Source organism: Martes martes (genome assembly GCF_963455335.1).
Source record: "Martes martes genome assembly, chromosome: 1".
NCBI classification, from domain to species: Eukaryota; Metazoa; Chordata; class Mammalia; order Carnivora; family Mustelidae; genus Martes; species Martes martes.
In genome coordinates, this window is record NC_137888.1 from 122,240,124 (window position 1) to 122,252,206 (window position 12,083).

At 45.8% G+C, this 12,083-nt stretch overlaps 1 protein-coding gene across 7 annotated transcripts in view; it reads left to right on the top strand.

Annotated features, from left to right (window-relative positions):
* The window catches only part of NMNAT3 (nicotinamide nucleotide adenylyltransferase 3), a 116,279-nt gene that overhangs the window by 101,388 nt on the left and 2,808 nt on the right, over positions 1-12,083 (top strand). For 2 of the 7 annotated variants that reach the window (XM_080802275.1, XM_080802277.1), the window contains 2 exons: positions 2,688-2,871; positions 7,610-7,692. In XM_080802275.1, coding sequence (XP_080658401.1) covers positions 2,688-2,871; positions 7,610-7,692 — 267 coding nt within the window. Of the gene's footprint in view, positions 1-2,687; positions 2,872-7,609; positions 7,693-7,881; positions 7,951-10,729; positions 11,578-12,083 lie in introns of those variants that run through there. The other 5 variants (XM_080802280.1, XM_080802278.1, XM_080802281.1 and 2 more) reach the window with 5 other exon arrangements.

The window sequence follows — 12,083 nt, forward strand, 5'->3', positions numbered from 1 at the left end:
AGCAGGGAGCCTGTTTCCCCCCACCTCTGCCTGCCTTTCTGCCTACTTATGATCTCTGTCAAATAAGTAAATAAAATCTTTTAAAAAATGAATAAATAAATTCCATTTATAGTGGCATCCAAAAAATCAAGTGTCTAGGAACAAGTCTTAGAAAAGATGCTTAGGCTCTCTATAAGAAAAACTGTAAAACTGTATTTAGGGATATTTAAGAAGATCTAAACAAATGGAAAGATATACCATGCTTGTGGATTGGACGGCTAAAAACTGTAAAGGCTTGAGTTCTCCCTAAATTAAATTATAAATTCAGTTCATTGCCTATCAGAATTTCAGTAGGTTTTGTGGGGAGGGGCAAGGAGAGGTGCTTCATTTGTGGAATCTGACAAGCTCATTCTGAAATGTATATAGGAAGTACAAAAAGTCAAGAATTGCCAAGCCACTCCTGAAGCAGAAGCTGGTGGGAGGATTTGCTTAACCAGATACCAAGATGTGTAATAAAGCTATATTAAGCCAAGCAGTGTGCTGTTGCACAGTGCTGGGCAAATAGAGCAAAGAACAGAACAGCAGAGAAGCAGGCCCTTGTACAGGTGAGCACTGATGTTCAACACATGGTTGGCAGAGCACAGCAGCAGGGTGGATGGGGGCTTTTTGGTAACCACTGCTGGAATAATGGACTATCCAAATGAAAAATAACTTAATAGGATTCACATCGTGCACAAAGACCCAAATGTGAAAAAACTGTAAACTTTTTATGAGATAATACAGGAAAATGTCTTCGTAACACAAAATGCACTGGCCATAAAGGAAAAAACTAATAACCCAACCCAACTACATTAAAATTAAGAACTTTTTTTTTTCATTTTCAAAGGATTCCATTAAAAAACAACAATAAGGCAAGCCATAAAACAAAGAGGGTATTTATGACTCCTATAACCAACTAACAAAAGGCTTGTATGTAGAATATGTAAGGAACTCTACGAATCAATGTTTAAAAAGCAGACAATCCAAAATATGGGCAAAAGATTTGAACAGGCACTTTCACAAAAAATTTAAGCCTGAATGTTAAATAATATATACGAATAAATGCTCAGCCTCACTAGTGAGCAGGAAAATGAACTTTAAAACAACAGTGAGATTTAATTGCACGTCTCTCAGATTGGGAAGATCCTGACCATAACCTTGTGTGGCAGGGCCCAGAGCAAATGAAACTCTCCTGCATGGCTGGTTGGAGGACAAATAGCTACAACCACTTCGGAAAACGGTCCAGCATTATCTAGAAAAGCTGCAGAGACACCTGCCCTATGACTCAGCAGGTCTACTCTTGTGTCCTAAGACATGCATGGCTCTGTGCACAGGGAGACTTGGGGAAGGATTGTCCATAGCAGCGCAGTTTGTAATTGTCCAAAGCCGGACTCAGACCAAGTCCATCAACAGTAAAAGAGATCAATTAGTTAGTATATAATTTGCAATGGAAGGTTATGCAGCAATAAGACTGGTTGGATTACATGAATTTTATTTACATAAAGTGAAAAAGGCTGAACAAAAGAATATATTCAGTCTGATTCCATTTGTAAAAGTTTCAGAAGGCAAATGAATTTATGTTTTTTAAGGCTGCATAAATACATGGTAAAGCTATACAGGACAGAGAATTAATATTTAAAAAGTAAGAGTAGTGATTAACTGCTGTCCAAGTGGGGCTTGCGGTGGGAACATCTGGTGTGCCCAAAGTGTTTGTGTCTTAATCTAGGTGATGATGAAAGCAGTATATAGTTTATAACTCTCTGTCAACCCACATGTGTTTCGTATTTTTATGTGCATGTTATATTTTATAATATGATTTTTAAAAATATGTCACATCCTAAAACAAAATATCATCCCACTACATAAGGATTCGCTAATATCTCTCCTTAGCACAAGGTCCTGCCAAGCAGGTATGATCCCTTTTCACATACAGGAAAACTGAAGTTCAGATGACTACGTATTTTATTTTTCCACATAGGTTGGTAATTGCCAAGGGTGCACTAGGGAGTGATGGAGCTGGAGCCCCCTCCCAAGGCTCTCGGGGTCCTGCTCAGACTCTTTCCGTGCTGGTTCTCTGTAGCTTCTGCCATGTCACTCTGGCTCTGAACTTAAAGTGTTCCATTCTGCAGTCCCTGAGCCATACTGCATCACTCATCAGCACAACCCACACCTTTCCCAAAGTAGGCCTTCCCGTTCCTCCTAGACCCACCCCTTCGCATCTCCTTCCCACCTCCCACCTACTGGTCCATGCTCCAGCCCCTCCCTTCATCTTTGATTCACAAGACCCCCTGTTTGGGCTTAAGAAACTGCATGTCACTGTTGTCCCATCCATGATTAGAGGATGATGGTGCCTCTGTTAAGTCCTGTGCAGGAGGAGGCCATCATGTACCTTCACCATGTTCTGACCCTAACTGTCCACACTGCCTTCTGGGTGCCTTGTCTGGCCACCCCCTCACAGCCTGGCTCTCAGGAGAAGTATGACTTGGGGCTATTGCCAACTGGAGAAGCACATGGCGCCTGGGGCAGCCTTTACCCGTGCCTGAGGGGGCTGGCCCAGCAGGAGAGAATGCCGGAGTCTGCCCCCACTCAGGATGAGGCCCAGAGAGTTTCCAGGCGGCCGGGTGGTCACTATTGGCACATACCACACACCCCTGCTCTCCCTTGCCTAGGAATGTACCAGGTGATCGGGGGTATCATCTCTCCTGTCAACGACCACTACAGGAAGCAAGACCTTGTGGCTGCCCACCACCGGGTGGCCATGGCCCGGCTGGCCCTGCAGACGTCTGACTGGGTCCGGGTGGACCCCTGGGAGAGCGAGCAGCTGCAGTGGACGGAGACAGTGAAGGTGCTGAGGTAACAGCAGAGCATGCTTTTGTGTGATGACCAGGGGTCATGGGACACATCTGCAGAGCCCTGCGGTTGAAAGTAGGGGCCAAATATGAAGTAGGGCTTTAGCCAGGCTTGCTCAGCCAAAATCCCAGAAGCGCTTCCTCTCAGAGGGAGAGAGACCCACAGACCCACTCTCAAGGAGGGCCAGAGTGAAAACAGTCACAACCCACTGCCTTTCGGGATGCACTTTCTGGAAATGCCCAATCTCCATTCAGAGGGCTGTCTCCTTGGGCTCCAGTGCAGCCACCTAGTAGCTGTGAGACTGGGCATTTAACGTTCTGAGACACATTTCTCACTTGCAAAATGGGGACAATAAAACCTAATGAGGACTTTTTATATGTAAAGAACTTTCCTGTCCCAGAACCCCATTAAAGGATTCACTAAGTGGGACCTTCTATCATTGTCATCACTGACTAGGGTGAAAACTACATCTACCTCATAAGCCATCTTTTCTAATTGTACAAATTCTGGGCTCTATAAATCTCGACTTTTATGTAAAATTGAAAAAAAGCCTATAAATCTAGAAAGTTGCTCGGGACCTTTTCCTTTTGGAACTGCTATTAGCACCCAGCAGAAGTAATTGGCTGTTTGAAAGCCTTGAGAGCCCTGGGAGCTGGGGCAGTGGGTCACTAACTTGGCTCTGGGAAAGGGTCCTGGGAGCTTACCAGAGAAGCAGGAAGCCCCGTCCAGCCTGGGGGTCATAGGGGACAGGGAGGTGGGCCTGTCTCTCACGGACAGCCGGCTCTGCTGAAGGGACTGCAAACTGGGCGCTGTGTCTTCTCTCTGTTTGGAAGCACTGGGACTGGACAATGTCCAGTAATTGGCAGGCCTGTTCCTCATAAATTGATTTAGGTTTTCATTTTTTACTCATCTTCACAGTCACTTGGTTGAAAACTGTTTACCTTTTTCTTAGAGTAAAGGTAAACATTTAGTTACAGATCTTGGCTCTGATTATTTGCCTTTTTCTTGGGAAAGAACCAGCTAGAAGCATTCAGTAGCAATTCAGTGCTACTTCAGAACCTCTTGCCAAATTAAAAGAAGAGCAAATATGAAATGACTGTTAGAATACATGCTCTTTTTTTTAACATAAAGAATAAATTTACACCTAGATCATCCCTTCAGAATAAGAAATACAGCCAGTTCTCATCTCTGGAGGATAGCAGAGGGGAAGACACACAAAAGAGTAGAAGATCCAGCAAATCGTTTAGCTTTAACACATAGTCACAAAGACGCTTTCCTCCTTCACCCTGTGAGAGGCAGTGTGGCCTAGGGCCCAGATGTGGAAGTCCAGTTTACTAGCTCAGGGACTTGATGTGAGTTAGCATCTCTGAGCCTCAGTTCCTCACCTAATAAAATGAGTGTGACACCACCTACTTCTCTGGGGCACTGTGTGAATTAAATGGGATGATGTGGGCAAAATACCTGGTTTATGGTAGGTGCTTAATAATATTAGTTACCTTCCCTGCCTCCCCAACACTGGTCCAGAATTTATCCTCAAGACAGATAAGCCATTCCTGGATAAATAGGAACTGGCCACAGAACTGTATAATATTGTTGCTGCTTCTGTTGCAAAATGCAAGTGTGAGCTGAGATTTTACTGAACATGTGTGTTTTTTTTTTTTTCTTTTTCTTACTCTATCCTTTAGTCCAGTGCCTCTCACCCCTGGCTGCACCCTGAATCACCTAGGGAGCTTTCAAAAGTACCAACTCCTCCCAGAGATCGGGATGTCACTGGTCTGGGATGGGGCATCAGAATTTTTAAGGGCTCCCTAGTGATTCTAATGCTTGGCTAGGATTGAGGCCACAGCCTCAGTCACAAAGTATGTGAACCAGGCTTATGATTAGTACCAAGATCCATCCAAACCAGTGGGCCCTGGCTATAGGAATCACCTGGGAAGCTTTTTAAAAAATGCTCATATCCCCACCCCCAGGAATTATGATTTGTGGGTGGGGTTTAGGCGTGGGTATTTTTTTTAAAGGTCCCCAAAGATTGATTTTGTGCAGCCAGGATTGAAAATCCACTGATACAGACAACACAATGTTGCTAATAACTGATTCCATTCTTTTTTTCCAACATTTAGAGTGAGCTTCTCAGAAAATTTGATTGTTAATGCTTTCCTAAAATTCCCCAAGCATTTTTCTTTTTAAGATTGAAAATCTGGTAATTGTAAGGTTAGGTGATTTTAGAAGCAAGGTAATAAGCCACCCCACCACCCTTTGCTCCATTTAGTATCTTCCTGACAGAGTCAACAGGGGATTTGCATCATAGGGACAAATAGTGTGACAATGACAAATGTCACTATGAAGTAAATTCACAGTAGAGTTCATTGAGGATTCTTTTTCTACTTATCAGATTGCTTATTTTTACTTTTTTTTTTTTTTTCCAATCTAGGCCAGCTTTCATGCTTTTAGGACATTTGATAACTTACTTTGCTCACCTTCTGGAGCTGTGGGGGGAGGTCCTTAGTCACAATACCATTTGATGTGGCCCATCATCATGGTCACCATCACTACTGTCATCTCACCAGCCCCTTTGCAAGCATGATCTTACACTATCGATACTCCTTTTACAGATGAAGAACCAGGTTCAGAGAGGCTAAGTTAATCAAAGTCACGAATGAATGGCAGAGCCCCGTCTGAGTCTGAAGCCACACTTACGGTCCTCCGCCAACCAGAGATCTACCGGTGGGCGCACAGAGGGGCTGGCTCTGTTCCTGCCACAGGGACCCTCTGACCAGGCATGCCTGGACTGTGAAGGACATGGAAAACTCATTCCCAGGGTCAGCCCTCAGGGCACACTGGGGCACCACTCAGGCAGACAGGAGGAAGCCAAATTATTCACACATCAGAGTTCAGAGCCAGTTAATATTCAAGTAGGGTCAAGTAGGGTCAACTTGAACTAGGATCTTCAAGGTAAATACAGTAAAATGACAGCACTTTTACTGATCACCAGTTTGTGCCAGGCTTTTCTAGGTAGGTTAATATCTAGTCACCTCAGCAACTCTGAGAAGTAGGTGGGTTTAGTCCCATTTTACAGATGGGGAAATGGAGGCTCTGAAAGGGTCAGTAACATCCACAGACTCCTACAGTTAGAAAGTAGAGGTGAGACACACCTACTTCAGTATGGTGCAAGATTCCAATCTAATTAGGAGTGAATCCTCAGACTTGAAGCTTACCAAAACCAAAGCAGACAATAATGGAAACACAGAGTTCAACTAGACCCTAAGAAGACTCAGCTGAGTCTCTGAGATCATCAGAAAAGACTGGGAGCCAGAATTAAATGTATTTATTGGTCCACTCCTTCCATCATTCCTGAATTCAGCAGATTTTAGGTAAGTGGTTCCTGAGAACTAAGACTATAAGGATGAATTAAATGAGCTCACCATTCACAAGAAAAACTGCTAAAGTTGACTGGGCCCCTTCTGTGGACGGGCCGGTACTAAGCCGCTCCGTGAATCCTCAGTGCAGCTCACAGGGGTGGGTGCGGTCATCGTCCCCCATTCTATAGATGAGGAAACCGGAGGCAGATTATTTAAGGAGTCCACCAAGATTCCACAGCTGCTGGTTGGAAGCAGAATTCCAACCAAGCAGTCCAACCGTAAAGCTTAACCTTTACACCATGCCTTCACCCAGTGATGATCAGCCCTGGGCCACTCGCCCAGCACTGGACTGGGTAGAAGCGCTTTTTCTCTCACGGTCTGGTGATGCTCAGCAAGGAGGTCAGCATCAGCTTCATGATGACCAATAAACAGATGAGGTCAGTGAGGCTCTGAGTGGCAGTGGCTCATCCAAGGTCATACAAGCAAGAAAAGTTAAACTTGAACCCACCCAGTCTGGCTGCAGAGCCCCTGCATTCTCCCAAACACAGCTCATAAATGTATAATTCAGTAGGTGGAAGAGTGCATTGATACAAGATGTGGTGACTACCTGTGTTTGATCAGGTATGTCTTGATTTGCACACTGATTGGTAAAAGAGCCAGGCATGCCAAGCTGGCATGAGTCTAATCAGATCTGAAATGCTAACACCAAATGAGACTTGCTCCGTCCTGCCCACTGTTCCGTGCACTTTGCATGCATAACTCCTTCAATCCTCATGACCACTAGTGCGAGGCACACACGGTCACTCTTCCTTGTGACGCAAGTGCTGAACTGTCCCCACAGAAAGCTGTTGATGCCCTCCCAGGGTCACCCAGCTGACCAGTGGGGGAGCTAAGATTCAGCCCAGGCAGCCTACCCCGTGAAGTCCTGAAATACTAGTTTAGAACAAGAGTGAGCTGTGGACCATGCGTGGTGTAGTAGCTGACTCACCTTCCCAAAAGTCTAAAAGGTAGGCGTTGTCCTGACTTTACAAATGAAAGGTGTTATTTTGAACCCACATGTGTCTGATTCTCATAGCGCATGTCCTTAATCCCTACTCAACGTTTTTTAAGTGAGGTATTTAAAGACAGTGTTTAAAAAAGTAGAACCACACTCATTCCCCCCCACCCCTTCCACCAGGGCTCACAGAAGGCAGTGGAGTAAGAGGACCGATCACATCCGCTTTCCATCCCAGCCCCTGGCACACAGCAGTAGGCCCTCCACAAACATTTGTGGAACGAGCTACCTACCTAAAATGGACAAAAGCAGGTGGAGGCTTAGAAACAGACCCCTGGGTGTCTTTGGGGGGATGGACACACCCTGAGCCCGTGTGTTTGCAATGCAGGCATCATCACAGCGAACTGCTCAGATCTCTGCCCCGGAGGGAAGGCCCAGACCACGGCAGGGCTCGCTGCACAGCCCCCACAGGTAGGTACAGACCCTCTTGTCCCTGGGACGGGGAGAGGTCAAGGATGCGCAGGACCCACTCCCAAGCTGGATAAGGATTCTGAGGCTCACCTGGCTGTGGTGACACTTCCCGGGTTGAAAGGTCATTGTCAACAATCTGCCACCATCCCTTGTAAATCAGTTGCTAATTTAGGATTTTCTTCTCCAAAGGAGTTTACCTACCCTTGTGACTTGTGCTTGTGACCTGGATTACAGTCAGGGCTACACAGGGATAAACCGGTGAGTGATGCTGGGCTCCTTTAAAAGCCTGAGCCTTTCTGAGTACAAATGTGCCATTCTGATCCTCAAACAGAAACCTGTTTTTAGGGGAGTTTCAGTCCATTTGGAATGTCCTTTTAATTTGTAACCCTGCATTTCTACCCTGTTGTCAGCTCCTGGTATTTGGTGGAATCTTACTAATTGTGACTTCGAAGTGTCTTCCCTCTCTAATGGCAGCCCTGGTACTAGGGGTCAAGTGTCTAGGCCCCTCGTGGAAATAAACAGGAGTCCCTGGTGATGGAAGGGCAGGATGTAACATGGTCAGGGACTCACTGGTCCCGCCCCGCTGAAACCCCAGCAGGTGCATCTGTGGGGTTTTCCTACTGCCTGTCTCCCAACTGTGGATGGTGTGTACCAGTTCCAGATCAGAAGGGCTCAGGAATGTCACAGGTAAACCAACCTAAAATTTCCTGCAGGACTCTTCAGAGCCTTTACTATGATCACGTGCATTGTGACTCTACAAGAAAGGGAACTAGCTTGTGGCCATTATCACTTTTTAATCATGGGACCCTTTTCGGCACACATTGGTGCCCCAGAACACAGTGCCCTTCCCCACCCTGAACACAGACTGGAAGACGCTCTTCTAAAAGAACTCGAAAATGCTACCAGGCCCTAAGGGTTTCATGTAGCAGTCCTCAAATGCTGGTTAAAGGATCACTCACCAGCAGAATCATCTGTGAGGTGTATAACAATTTAGGCCACAGCCCAGGCCCCCTGAGTTCTGGGAATCTGGATATTTAGCAGGCATGCTGGGATTTGCTTTATGGCCAATTTGGGGGACTGCACTAGAGTTGGAATCTAAGAAAGGAGGAGGTCCAGCATCTCCTGTGTAATCCTCTGGTGTGTCTGCCTCTCTTCCCCCATCTCCCAGTCTCAGAGCACAGGCAGCATTCCTTCTCGGCCTCTGCCTTCTCTCTGAAGCATCTCTGGCTCAGCAACTACTTCTACCAGAGTTAGGAGACACCTGCTGAGCACCTCCCCAGGCCTGGCTTTGGACTCAGGAAAAACAAAAGTAGCCTCCCCAAGTCTCTGACCTAAGGCTAGAGACAGGCTGTGAACGGTGTGGAGTCCAGGCATGGATTAGGAAGGCTGCCTGGAAGAGGAGACACTAGTACCAGGACTCAGGATAAGTATCTGGGATTAGGGACTTTCTGGACAGAGGGGCAGCTGGGCAAGGCACAAAGGCAGGAAATGGCATAGGTGCTGCTATGGGACCTTGCTGCTAGGGAATGCTGGAGCTTCCAGTGACAGGCTGGAAGCCTTTAGTGATGTGGGAGGGATGCCATACACAGGCTCCCAGACTCTCACACTTGCCCTCTCTGCACCTGCTCCCAGAATCCCTGTCTTAGGTCTTTGCTGGGTGCTTCTCCTCCCCCCTTCCCTCTGCCTCCCCTTTTGAAAGCTTACCTGTCCTCTTTGGCCCACGTTGGACCCATCTTCCCGTGAAACCAGTCCCAGCTGGCTTTCACGAGGACAGGCTCTCCCTCTCCCTCAGCCAAAGCTCACCCGCATTCTTTTCAAATTTATTTTTCTAGGGGCTACTCTGCTTGGCCCTGTAATGTTGGGAGTTTGTTCTTTATCCCTTTTCTTGCTATTCAGGCCCTGGGTCCTGCGCCTCTTCGTTCTCTCCTAAAGTAACTGTTAAAAAAAGAAAGTTCGTGTTGAATGAAAAGTGGGCTTTTCAATTTACCAAAATATATTAGGGGCTTTAAAAATGTTCATGTCCTTTGCTTGATATATTCCCCTTCTAGGAACCAGACAGTGGAAATAATTAGAAATTGGGACAAAGATTTATGTAGAAAGATGTTTAGCACAGCAGTTTTTATAATGGCAGAAAATAAAAGCAACCTCCATGTTTAAGTATTAGGGAATGTTTAAATTATTCTGTATACACAGGACAAATAATTGAGACAAAAGGTTTTTGGAGGAAGGCTTATGAGGTGAGTGGGAAAAATCAGGATATGATTCTGTATATATAATCTCAAGTATATAAAAATGTAAATATACTTGTACATCTATTTGCATGTCTAAATCAATAGGAAAAAAAAACAAAAAATACAGGAAAATATTAAGTTTTTGTAGAAAGCAGAATTGTTGGGGTGCATGGATGACTCAGTCATTAAGCGTCTGCCTCCAGCTCAGGTCATGATCCCAGAGTCCTGGGATAGAGCCCCACATCAGGCTTCTGCTCAGCAGGGAGTCTGCTTCTCCCTCTCCCTCTACCTGCTGCTCCCCCTGCTCATGCCCTCTGTCAAATAAATAAATAAATCTTAAAAAAAAAAAAAAAGGAAAGCAGAATTGTTGTTTTCTACATTAAATACATGTTTTCCATACATTTTATAATGGATATAGATTTGACATTTGTAATCAGAGGGGAAAAGCAGTCCACAACACTAGAGCAATGAACAAGAGGAAGGTGGAGTTCTTCCGCAGCTGAAATCTCACATCTGACCAGGTGGCCTGTATGTTACTAATAACATATTTGTAAAGGACCACTTTGTGTGCTGTGTATTTCGTTGGATGCTCCTCTCCCCTGGGACTGAAGATTACAGGCTGAACTCAGCATGTTATGGCAGCCAGAGCCCTGCTTTGCCCGTCACTCCCATGGTCTGCGGTCCTCCTTGGACTGACCCAGTAATGCGGGCGGCCCGGTTTTGGGCTGCTTGGATATGACACATGGGATGGAGGATGCCTCGATTGGTCCTCTAGCAGCCTGATGGTATGTGTTTCTTTTGTGCAGGTGGTCCCTGCCCTTGGATGATGAAGCTGAGCACAGCTCAGCCGCCATCAAAGGATTTCCTATCCGCACAACCAGAGCAGCCACTTCCTCTGATTCCATCTTGCACCAGTTTGATCCAGAGTGGCCTTGTCTGGTTACTTTGGGCACCACCCTTTATGCCTGGCTTCAGCTCTGGTGTCCCGTCCACTCAGAGTCTCACACTCCTCACACATGGCTATGTGCCCATACCCTGCACTAGGCCAGAAATTCACATTGCATTCAGTCCGTCACTCAATTTCCAGAACTTCCGCAGGAGATCTTCCCCATTTTACAGCAGAGGGAACCGGCCCGGCTGCTAGAACTCTCCCAGGCTTCCTGCAGCTCTGAAATGGAACCCAGGGCTGACTGACCTCAGGCCTGGGTGTTCTTAATATAAACTGGACTTCGAAAGAAAAAGGTCCCGGTGGCACTTCCCTCACTTTCCATGTAAATCTCTGCTTTTTAAAGCCTGTGGCTATTCCAAGAAAGCACACTGCCCCCAGAATGCCCACGGACATCTGATGTAGGTCACTACATCATGGTTGAGACAAATCAGATCACCAGCCTTTATTCAGCACCTCTGACTTAGGCACCCAGTGTGAAGAGTTTGTAGCAGTGGTGTGAACGGATTTGAAAGAGATAGACAATGGTCTCTGAGGGCTGCCCAGAGTGGGAGTCCAAGGCACATGTTGCCAGAAGAAGTGATTACCCCACAGACATGCCTTTGATTTGGCGGATGGGAAGGTGTGGTCACTTGTTCCCTGTAGGCAAGAGCTCACGATCAATTGTATTCCTGTCACTGTTAATAAATCAAAGAGTGTCTAATATTGAAGCCATTGTGTGGAAACTGTCCCCACAAAAATCCACCAAGAGAGGAAAGGGGGTATCTTCTGTTCTTTGACCTGTGGGAAAGGGAGGGGAGAACAGTGTGCTCCAGGCCTCAGGAGACCCTACAATTAAATGCCCATCATTTAACCTCTCCCATAGGAAGAGCACATGAAAATCATGCATTTGTTTAAAAGGTCAAAAGCTGGTCTCTTGTTATATTACAGTGGTTGAATAAATAAGAAATTGGAGTAGAACCTTTGGAATGAAAAATAGTTCAGATCCACATACGTTGTGAGCAATGGGACCAGCCCTAAGTAGTGGAAAGTGTGAGTTATTGAATAATTCTTAAACACAGTTTTACTGATGTTAAAAATACTCCCTATGGGAAAAAACCATCCGTAAATGTTGAATGGGTTAGTGGATAAGAAGGTGGATGCATGATGGATGGTACTTAACACCTATCACACTCTGTTGATAGGTGTTAGTCTGTTCTAAGCACTGTTCTAAG